This window comes from Corylus avellana, chromosome ca9 (assembly GCF_901000735.1).
Source record: "Corylus avellana chromosome ca9, CavTom2PMs-1.0".
Classification (NCBI taxonomy): Eukaryota; Viridiplantae; Streptophyta; class Magnoliopsida; order Fagales; family Betulaceae; genus Corylus; species Corylus avellana.
The window spans coordinates 22,107,049-22,119,132 of NC_081549.1; the positions used below are offsets into that span (position 1 = coordinate 22,107,049).

Sequence of the window (12,084 nt, forward strand, 5' to 3'; positions counted from 1 at the left end):
AGAAGAGATGAAGAAATATCATACATTCTAGGAAAAAAAACCCCATATATCCTTAAATTACTATGAGATTGTCAATATTCTTCATTTGAATTGTGTCGATGTCTTCCAAACTCCAAAATAAAAATATTAATGTACTCTCAATAACAAAAATACTCTTAATAAAAAAAATTAAAAAAGTAAAATTGAGGGTCACCGCACTCACAGACCCAATCTTTTCTTTTTGAATTTACAAAAATATTTTTGTCTTTTATGAATGAACCGTTCATATAAAATGTACTCTAGATAAAATAAACCGTCCAAATAAATACTCTTAATAAAAAAAATTTTAAAATAAAATTGAGGGTCACCGCACTCACCAGACCCAATTTGTTCTTTTTGAATTTATAACAGTATTTTTGTCTTTTTGTGAAACAAAATAAGAATATTGATGCAATGAACCGTTCATATAAAATATACTCTAGATAAAATAAACCGTTCAAATAAAAGATATTGCATTCAATAGGTATTGCACCGAATCCCAATCATATAAAGAAAGAACATGCAAGATAACATGAAACTTTGGACACGGTTCAGACATAAATAAAGAGATTCAAAGGTAGGGTAACACCTTCGGCAAAGGTGGGTTAATTTGCTTTGTTTGGGCATGGCATGGGTCAAGACTAAGAATGATTGAAAGTAGTTGCAGAAACTTTTTAAGTTTTTTTTTTTTTAATTTAATTTTATTTATCTTCTGGTCTACCAACCTTTGATATTTGCTTAATGAGCATTTAACCCAAATGGGTAGATTTAACCCAATCGGGTCTTCCTTCTTCTGTCCTCCTCGTTCCCATGCTTGAAGTGGTACGATGATGTTCTCCAACAAAGAAGCGTAAATTAAGAAAGGTAGCGAGGAAAATGATGTTTACTTTTTTTGTTTCTATGTCCCGAAATCGATAGCTTTAATAGCAATATTTTCGATCCTATGTGAGCTGTAGTCCTTATTATGCACTACTGTTGGGTTTAGTCGTTATCGTGGGGGCATATAGAGTTACCATGGTCAATGATATTCATGGAAGAATCTTAAACTGGCCTGCTTTAATTTTCCCCTGCAACTACAATTGATACAAATTTGCTTTTAAAGCAATGAGTGTTTTTTAAGTCATTTAAATAAATAATAATAATGAAAAAAAAAAAGGTATTTCTCACATTCAATGTCACTTTTAGAAGTTGCTAAAAATTGATTTGTAAAAAATTTCGATTGAATTGTAGAGGCTGCATTTGACAAATTGTATTTTATTGGAATCTGTTGGCGTTTGTTTTTGCAAATAGCAATTGTACGTAAGCTTTGTTCTTTGTTTGTTAGATTGGATTGAGTGCAATTTGGTGTCTAGATTGTAGTATGAGAGACCTTTTATGAGGTTTATTTGTCTGAACAAGTATTTGGACATTCAAAATTTGTTCAAACACACGGGCTATTGGAAGCCTCTCTCAATTAATTGTCGTATGGCAACTGAAGACAGCAAAATCATAAGAAAATGAAAATATTATAACCTTGCATAGGCAAATTATAATCAAGAAAGAGTAATGTTATATATTATATTTTTATTGAATTTTATTTTTTATTTTTTTAACAATGATTTGTTCAAAAATTGATTAAGGCTGTTACATTATGTTGTGGAAGAAGCAAGAACCAATAATATGTTTATTTACTTCTTTTTTTTTTCTGTCTTTTCTAAACATTTATTTGGGACAATTAATTCATGTGTGACTACATGGCATTGCATGCATAGCCTTTTGTTGGTCTGGTGGGTAATGAAGCTACCTATTCTAGCACCAGAACTTAGCCATAACCTTATTCTGGAATAATGAGAAAGATGGAGCAGCACTTTCATGTACCATTTGCACTTATGCTTCATCTTGCAGCAAATGGGGGGTCTAGCATTTACATCTCATTTCCTCATAACAAGACATTCTCACATAGGTAATATGTTTCAACTTAAGTTTTGGTCGGTTTTAATTATAACTGAACCCGTTGGAATCAAGATATGCATTCCCATAAAGTAATACTATGAATTATATTTTTATCTTATAACAATTTTACAGTACTTATAAATCTATTAAATCTACTAAGGACCACAGCTTTTGGAAAACATAGAAGTAAAGTACAACATGTTAGGTTGTTTTTGTCTGAAGTTAGAATGTTCTGCACACAAAAAAGAAGAAGGTGGTATAATTAGGACGCCTGAGACCTTTAGAAAGAGTGATGATTAAAGGAGATTTAATCAGTGAGGTTTGGTTTTTAGAGTCAAAAGTGATTTTGGTTAAAACCGAGAAAAGTTAAAAAAGAAAGAAATAATTTAGTTTGATAATTTTGTATCATATAGTTTTGAACTCCAAACTTTTTTTACGAGTTCCCATGCGTATGTGAAATCTAAAACTGTACTTTATATAATATTATCCTGCCCTTTCTAGATACCAGTTCCCTCCAAAAGCCCCTAAACATGATCCATCCATAGGACAAATGGATAAAAGCCTTATGCCAAAAAGAAAAAGAAACATCAAATTCTCCTTTTATTTATTTTTTTAATTTTTTTTTACATGTCCGCACAAGAATGAGATGAAGATTCGAATTAATAACTTCCGCTTTATTGGGCGTAGTCTTAACCAATTGAGCTGCCTTTAATTTATGAGAAGCGTGTAATTTTTTAATATAATTATTAAAAAAACACGTGCTTCTTGCATGCTTGATCGAGGTATGGCAGTTTTATAGACTGGGATGAAGAAAAATTCTCAAACCTATTTTGAAGGAAATTTATAACCTTTAAAAAAGCTTAGTTTGGTTTTTAAAATTGTGCATTTTTAAACGCATCAATTATTTGACAAATAAAGGTGTTCTAATAAGGTTAATTAATTAATTAATTGAGATATTTCCCCCCAAATTTCACATTCTTTATGATTGCTGGCCAAGCTTGGTTATTCCAATAGACCCACATTTGTTTAGTGGTGAAAAGGTAGAGAGGAGAGAGGTGGGGAAAATGATTTTAATGGGGTCCAATGGTTAAGCATGACCACCATGCCTAATTGGCTTTAGTCGGATCCCCAGAAATTCTCTTTCTCTTATTAAGCCTCTTCCCCTTCCCCACACAAAAAACTAAATCTGTTTGGTTTTTTTTCTTTCTTTCTTTTTAGAATCCAATGCAAATATTCCAGCTTTCCCTCAAAAGTGGGGCCGAAAGGTCCCCTTCCATTTTCAACATCCCTAACCCCTATCTCCATGTTTTCATACTCTCATTAAAACAACTAGTAAAGCAAGCTGTAAAGGCCGTCTGTCCATTTTGCCCCAATTCCGCGGGCACCCTCAACTCAAAGTTGAATTTTATTTATTTATTTTTTCTTTATTTTTATGGGTTAACCTCATATTTATCCTTTTAAGTACATATTATTTTTAATTTATTTATTGAGTAGGTTGAGCTTTCGTCATATGTTGGGGACATGGGTTCTTTTGTTTTCTTTTTATTTTTATTTTAAAAAATAAATAAATTGTTGCGTCTATGGCTATAGTTATAATTTTAGTGGTTTTTTTTTAAAAAAAAATGAGAAAACATGGCATGATAATCTCCAAAATAGGATGAAATTATTATCAAAATTACTTACTTGAATTAGGGTCCGTTTGGAAGTGCATTTTTAAACCAAATTGCAATTTTGGAGTGTTTAAAATTACGATTTTAAAATCGTGAAAAAATTCACAATTTTTATAAGGGAAATGCTAGGTGTTCTTCTAATGTTCTATTGGTGTTATCTCAACTGTGATGGAGCTTTTAAAATTATCGTTGAATTTGAGATTATTATTATTGACTTTTAATTTATTGGTCATTTTAAAAGACACGTCACAGTTGGGAGGACACCAGGAGAACACTAAATGAACATGCACCTAGTATTTCCCTTTTTATAAGCTGACTAGGGGTGTTTATTTTAAAAAATACGAATTTAAACTAAAATCACGATTTCGCTTAAAACAATATTTGGCTCAATATTTACCTATTTGGCCATGAAACAACAATTATATGCTAATGTTATTTAAACACTCGATTGATAAAAAAAAAAAAAAGTACTTCTTAACATGTTTTATCAAACGCTTATGCGATTTTAAAAAAGTAGCAATTTCAAAAACACAATTTTTAAAAACGCACTTATAAAAATCGTATTTTCAAACGGGCCCTTAATGAGAATTTAAATTGGAAATTATAGTTGATATGGAATATCTACGCAACAAAAATAACCAGTATAAAATTGGCAAAACAAAAGAAAAAACCAACATAAAAGTATGTATAATGTGATGGGTATTATTAATTACGTCCCTTATCTTCTGGGCAACATTATTGTTAATTAATTCACTTGATAACAGATCCCACTATCAGAGTAAACTACAAGAAAGAAACATTAGATCAGTAGAAGCATGATTACTGTTTTCTGCTTTCACTTTGTCTACGTACTTACTATAAACCCCCTTTCATATTACAAACTTATATAAAATTATTATAATTTTACAATAAATTGACTAATTCAGCTATGTTATGTGTGAATGGGTGCACATGTATATACTATATACACGTATAAAACATAACATATAATGTATCCTGTCAATAGAACAATTACCTCACTAAAAACCACTTAATTAGAGAACAATTACGTGTTTATGCTATGTTACATGTGAATCGACGATTGATTGTTTACAAATTGCACGTGTGTAGACGTATGCATCTAACAATTTTTGTCTAACGATTGACGATAAATACTATTTTAAACAAAGAGCTTATCCAATCATTTTAGCATGGTCTTGTTTCTAAGACTTTAAACAACAGAACAACCACCTCAATAAAAACTACTTAATTATAAAATAATTATGTGATTTAGTTATGTTATGTGTGAATCCGTGATTGGTTGTGAATTGTATCCATTCAATTATAAGATTTTAAACAAGAGAATACCGCCTCAATAGAAACCACTTAATTATAAAATAATTATGTGATTTAGCTATGCTATGTGTGAATCCATGATTGGTTGTGAATTGTATCTATCCAATTGCACATGAGTATACACGTATCGAGCAAAGAAATTTTGTTTAAAGAGATGGGTTATCCCAGCACTTCAGCTTAATTAGAGAACAATTATGTGTTAATTGGTTAAAATAAAGTAAACCCTGCCCCAAAGTGGAGGGCAAAACACAGTCAATTTTCTTTTTCGGTGTTTTCTTTTGTTTTCTTTGGACCGTTCGTTTGTTTGGAAGATTTTCAGAAAAGACAACACTGTGTTTTACTGTTTGTGTGTAGCCCGAAATTCGAGCTCGGGAGGCGTGTCACAGTGAGAGGGCCCCACACGTGGCGAGAAAAAAAAAAGGGGGGGAAAAAAGAGCTGATGGGCAAAAACGGCAATTCGGTTTTTAATTTTAAGGCTTGTGGGTCCCACTTTTGACGCAATAAAACCCGTGCTCTGTGCACGGCTTACTCGTGCGCCGAGTCCTCAATTATTATTGCCCTCTCTACACTCCCACCTCCCACTCCCACTCCCACTCCAACTCCACAGTCCCACTCCCACCGCTCTCTTCCTTCCGTACGAGTATACTGAAAACCGGCTCGGCTCGGCCGGTGGCTCGATTTTGAAAACCTATTCGCACCACCACAGCGCGTGTGGTCACACCCTCTCACATTCAAAATCCTATGCTTTTAAGCTGTTTTTGAATGTTCAAACCAGAATCGCGGCTCAAATCTCTCTGTTTCCGCTTGTGTGTGTCTGTCCCCATCTCTTTCTCTGGATAGAGAGAGCCCTGGGCTCAGAGCTTTTCGCAGAGAATCCAGAGCAGAGCTTCGTTGCATACATTGTCTCCTCCTTTCTCTCTAAACTCTTTTGCAATTTTTCACACAGAGATACCATTTGGGTCTCACTCGAAAAACCCATTAATGGAAGCCGCATCGCCCATCTCCATCCAGAAGAGCCCACTGCAAGACCTCCCAGAGGCGTCGCCGAAGCCGTACAAGAAAAGCTTGGTGACGACGCTGATGGAGGCCGCCACGCTCCGCTCTCCTTCCTTCAAGGAGGACACATACTTCGTGTCCAACCTCAAGTCCTCTGAGAAGAAAGCTCTCAAGGAGCTCAAGGACAAGCTGTCGGCCTCTGAAGCCGCTGATGCCTCCATGTGGGGCATTCCTCTCTTGGGCGACGACGAGAAGGCGGATGTGGTGCTTTTGAAGTTTCTGCGAGCAAGGGACTTCAGAGTCTCGGACTCGCTCAACATGTTGCTCAAGTGTTTGTCATGGAGGAGTGATTTTGGAGCTGATAATGTTGTTGAAGAGGAACTGGGTTTCAAGGAGCTTGAGGGTGTGGTAGCCTATATGCATGGCTATGACAGAGAGGGTCACCCTGTTTGCTATAATGCCTATGGGCTTTTCAGAGACAAAGACATGTACGAGAGGATCTTCGGCGACGAGGAGAAGCTCCAAAAGTTCTTGAGGTGGAGAGTTCAGGTGCTTGAGAGAGGAATCAAGCTTCTGCATTTTAAGCCCGGTGGTGTTAATTCCATGATTCAGGTCACCGATCTCAAAGACATGCCCAAAAGAGAGCTCAGGGTCGCTTCTAATCACATCCTCTCACTGTTTCAAGATAACTACCCCGAACTGGTCGCTCGCAAGGTAAAATTCCTATTTCATTTCATGATCTTTGTTTACTTTTCTTCTCTAATCTTTTTTTTTTTTTTTGGTGGGTTCAGATTTTCATCAATGTTCCGTGGTACTTCAGCATGCTGTATTCAATGTTCAGCCCGTTTCTAACTCAGCGAACCAAGAGCAAGTTCGTGATTTCTAAGGAAGGGAATGTGGCCGAGACACTCTACAAGTAAAGTTCTCTCTTATCTTGCTGCTTCTTTTACTACTGTCAAATAATTACTATTACCCGCGGCGTTCTTTGTCTAGTTCCTGCTCTGCACTGAGTAATTTGATTGAGAATCTTCTTCATTTCAACGTTTTCTGCAAATATGTTTATGGTTCCGAGACGCCCTATGATTTCCCAGTCTACTTTTTGACATTTCTGGTTTTGGGTTTTTGTTTCTTTTGGTCAAGACAAGCTGCTTTGATTTTTTGCTGTCTCTGTACAACAACTCTGTAGTCTTTTCCTTCGTGCTCTTTTGCGCGGTAATCTTCATCTTTCACCTTCACATTGTGCCTACTTGGAGCTTGTTTGCTAAGCTGGGTTTTGCTTTTCTGGACAGGTTTATTAGGCCTGAGGATGTTCCGGTTCAGTATGGCGGACTGAGTCGACCCAGTGATCTCCAGAACGGTCCCCCGAAACCGGCCTCCGACTTCACCGTTAAAGGCGGCGAGAAAGTTAATATACAGATCGAGGGGATTGAGGTTCCTTTATTATCTCTATTTATTTATTTTATTTATGGTCCTTTTTATTATATTAGTACTGAACTTAAATATCTATTGCAGACTCCTTAATATTTTTGCTTCTTATCTTTTATTTATTCTTCTCAAAATAAAAACATTAACAAACTTCTAAAAATATAATGAAAAAACACATTAATAAATAGATACAGATATCTCCATTAATTTTGCTCCCTGAGTTGTTAGTGTAAGTGAACTCTTATGGGTCTATTTGCTGAGCAGTTCTCAGCAACCCGCCCTCCTATTTGGGCAAGTCGACTCTTTTACTAGTAATTCGAACAACAAATTACCCGTCTTCAACTTTTACTATAATTTCCTTAAAATTGAATTTTTTATTTAATCATTTTATCAATTATAAATTGGACTGGCAAGATATCTTGTGAGGAGATTTGTAACAACACTGGTTGATGGGAAATGAGCTGGGTATCATTTGTTTACAACTTTAGTTTTGGATCATGGTCAAAGCTCTCTATAATATATATATATATTCCCAAAATAATGGTTTAATTGTTATGGTATTGGGCTCATTAGGCTGGAGCAACGATCACATGGGACATAGTGGTGGGGGGCTGGGAGTTGGAGTACAGTGCAGAGTTCGTGCCGAGTGCAGAAGGCAGCTACACAATTGCAGTGGAGAAGCCGAGGAAGATGGCCGCCTCGGAAGAAGCAATTCACAACTCCTTCACACCGCGTGAAGCTGGCAAAATGGTGCTCTCAGTAGATAACACTGCCTCCAGGAGGAAAAAAGTTGCTGCATATCGTTACATTGTGCGCAAATCCACAGCCATAGTACCATCTACCTACAACTATGCTTAATTAAATCAAAAGGGTGTTTTTTTTTTTTTAATTCTTGTTTATGTTCTTTTTGAGGGGTTTAAATCAATGCTGTTACTGCTCTGAACTTTACCTTAAAAAACTCTACTTGATAGTACTAGTGTAATGTATAAAAATTGGTGGCATTATATATTTTGCTTAGTGTAGAAGAAAAGCAGTTCAACTTTGCTTATGTCAGTACATTGTATCTGTTTGTGCCAGAGACACAGTTTTGCTTTGTCTTGGTGTTTGGTTGGTGTCTTTTGTTTCACGGCGGCGGTCCGCTCTAACGACATGTAGCTCTCTCTAGAATAGAATCTTTTTTATTTCATTTGAACGGAATATTTAGTTAGTTATATTGAAAAAAAAAAATTTGTCTTTTCAATTTTTGAGGAGATAAAAATATTTTTACAATATAACTAATTTGATATTATTAGTTTAAATGCGCACTAAAAAGGATCTTAAATTCTTAATTCCTTCTCTCTAGACGCTGGATCTCATAGCCTAAATTCAGTCTATGCTGTAAATGATATAAATTTTGAGCAGAATTCACCTTAAAAACTGTCTTACAAAAAGGGGGGAGGGGGGGTTGTGTTATGATAAAAGAGGATCGGTTGGTGGTGACAGTAAACAGAGTGAAATTTGCTTTGTGTCTGGCCCTTGGAAAGGGATTGCTTAATGGTCGCCATGCTTTCTCTGGTTCTCAATTGTCTCTTTCATTGAGGGGTGGCGTTGTTGGGGTAATCAAAAGTTGGAAAAAGCGGGGAAGAGATATTGACTGCACTGCACTCTGGGGTTGCTGCTTTTGAAGGTTTTTGACATGATATGAGAACTACCATCCAAAAGATAACAAATGATATTCTCCTATTACAATGTTGGAAATTTCAATGAAGAAGACTGGTCGTAGCCTGTCGGTGTCCCGATATAAGAATAAAATTATATGTATTAATTGTAATCAAATCTACTTAATTAGATAAATTAAACTCTTCGACTCTAATTTATTTCCCGTTTTGTCAAAATTGATCACACCATTATAAGTCATTCTCTATGGTCTCTTTCATTCAATCAGGATGTTGTTGTTGTTGTTGGGGTAATCAAAAGTGGGGATGAGATATTGACTGCACCATAGGGGTTGCTGCTTTTGAAGGTTTTGTTTGACATGAAATGATGCTACATCCAAAATGAAATGAAATGATTTTTCTGCAAATCTATGATGGAAATTACCATGAAGATGATGGGTCACGGTCTCACGTTTTAGAAAGCGCAGGGTTCGAAAATTGTGGTGTGTTGTCGAATTTTGTTGATGACTTTCTTATGAAATTTGTTTTCGTCTTCATTTCTTTCTGTTGGACCTTTTGCTTAGATTTAAATGCAATCTATTTACTTGGTTGAGGAAATTTTAATACCCCATCACCAATCCTCAGCACAAAATTGACCCAAACGTTTTGGGTGGGTTTGTCATGTGTTTTGGAAGAAGTTTTTTTTTTTTTTTTTTTAATTGAAAAATATTTTAAGGTGACATAAGAGTAATGTTAGAAATTTTATTTTTATCTCTGTCTCCAAGCTAATTAGTAGTTACCTTGAGTTGTTGATAGTGTGGAATAATGATGAAATAAAAGTGAATTTGTATTTTTAAAAATGTTTTGTATTTGAGTTATTTGCTAATGTTAAATGAAACCTTAAGCTTAATGTAGGGCTGGCAATTTAACCCACGAACACAACATGTAATTTTAGAATTATGATTTAGGTTAAGTGGGTTCAGATCTTACACGGATCACCCATTTAATAAATGTGTCGTGTTTGGGTTGGCAGATTAACCGGGTTGACATGAACCCGACATATGAACCCGTTTTGCCAACCCTACCTTATTGTATTGAACCATAATTGCGTGCAATATGTAGGACATTGTGTGCTATGTAATAGCTTTAACATGAGCAAATTTTAAATGAATGATTCCATCCAAGGGACAAGAGTAGCCAAACCACCACTTTCAACAACCATGTAGTTTGGCCACTCTAATATCCAGTTTAGAAGCAATAGAAAATATAAAGAGAGCCCCTATGGTACGGACCATCTGCAAACTACCACTTTTACAGCACCCAATTAGCATGTGCCACATCATCATTTAAAGTAAATTACAAAAAACCAAAATGAGAACAAATATAGCAAATCAAACTGGAAAAAAAATACTAAAAAGACCCTTGGCCACCAAACCCAGCAAACCCACAGCCGGCGTGGGTCTCATCGGCCATGACCCGCTTTCAAACCCGCCGTGACCCGACGAAATCCGCTTCGAAACCTGTTTTTAAGGCCCCAAAATCCGTTTCTAATACCTTAAAAATTGTTTTTGGATTTAAATCTAAAACATAGAGGTAGAAGGTTAACCCTTTAAAGATTTTATTACCCTTAAGACCGAAAACCGACGTCGAAGAGAGGTGACCCACACCATGGGTCTGGCGAAACCCACAACAGACCCGCGGCATGGGTCTGTCGTGGTTCACGAAAGGGTCTAGCCAGACCCCTTCTCAAGTTCTTTTAGCTTTTCTTTTTTTCTGTCTCAAACAAATCTAGTGCATGTGGGTTTAGGTTATGTTGGTGCAATTTTTGAGTTTTTGCTTAGGTGTCAGTCAGGGATTGGGGGCTCTAAAATAGGGGTTTTAAGAATGCTTCTGACCAAAGTTAAACTCAAATATAAAATAACCTTTTTTTTTTCTTTTTTTTTTGTAATTTAAATTATTCATTTTTATTATTCCAATTATATAATAACATTACAAAGTCACATGCATATCTTACATATATACCAAAAAAAAAAAAAAAGACATAATTAGGAAGTCACAACAATATTCACCAAATTAAGTAACTACTATAACAGCAAACTAAATGTAGGCTTAAATAGTTAGCCGGATAAATCCATTTAGGCATATTAATGCAGAATTAAATAATGTGTGGGGGTACCTCTCACCTATTTCTTTCTATTTAATAGTGGCACTGGTGGGGGCCGTTGGTTGGTTTCTTGTGCAACAAAGAAAGTGGTGTACACCCTCAATTATTATGGTACCTTATGTTGCTCATCAGGTGGCACTATGTCTCTCTTCCCCCTATTCTATTTGTACCTTCACCACGCTTTCTACTGTCATCTTTTTTTATTATTTTTTTTAAATAAAAAATTTTGAAAAGGTGGCATGTGATGTAAAAATAAAAAATTATTTTTGTGTTGTGAAATAGTATTTTTGGTCCGTTGTTTGTTAATATTTTTATTTTAATAATAGAAAATAAAGATTTTAATGATATAGAAAGACTTGTGTGTTTAGCAAAAGACTTGAAAAAGAGAGTTGATTAGAACTGTAGCAGATTTGATTGATGTGAAAAAAATAGTAAGAATATTTTGTGTTAAAAAGTTTTTTAAAAAAATTATTTTGTAGTGATTTTTATATTTAAATAATAATAAAAAGTAATTGATATAATATAAAAAGTAAGAATGTTGGAATTAATTTTGAGATAAATTTTTTGGGTTTGGTCTAGTCCAGTCGAGTCCTTCGGCAAACATGCTGCAAAGAAAAAGACATTCTCGGAAGTTAAACTTAACTACTTACATATTGTCTATGAACACCCTCACATTTATAAAAGTATAATAAGAGTTTAAAAGATTCTGGGGGTCCAGTATTATTTTATTAGGGGTGGCTTGTGCATATCAATAGATTATTATGAGATATATGAAAATTAAGAAAGAATAAAAAGACCATGGCCACTCTGGTCTACATGTGAGGCTCCGCCAGTCGGCATATTAAATTGGAATTCCCTAGTGTCTAAACCTATAATTACAAGGCAAATATGAGATTATATTTGGAAAATT

General features: G+C 35.0%; 1 protein-coding gene across 1 annotated transcript; it reads left to right on the forward strand.

Annotated features, from left to right (window-relative positions):
* Positions 1-5,620: 5,620 nt before the first annotated feature.
* Positions 5,621-8,469, forward strand: LOC132161941 (patellin-6). The gene is made up of 4 exons (XM_059572165.1): positions 5,621-6,665; positions 6,743-6,867; positions 7,241-7,382; positions 7,950-8,469. Exons 1-4 carry the CDS (start codon positions 5,937-5,939, stop codon positions 8,232-8,234), a joined length of 1,281 nt encoding a protein of 426 aa, XP_059428148.1. The 5' UTR covers positions 5,621-5,936; the 3' UTR covers positions 8,235-8,469.
* The last annotated feature ends 3,615 nt before the right edge of the window (positions 8,470-12,084 follow it).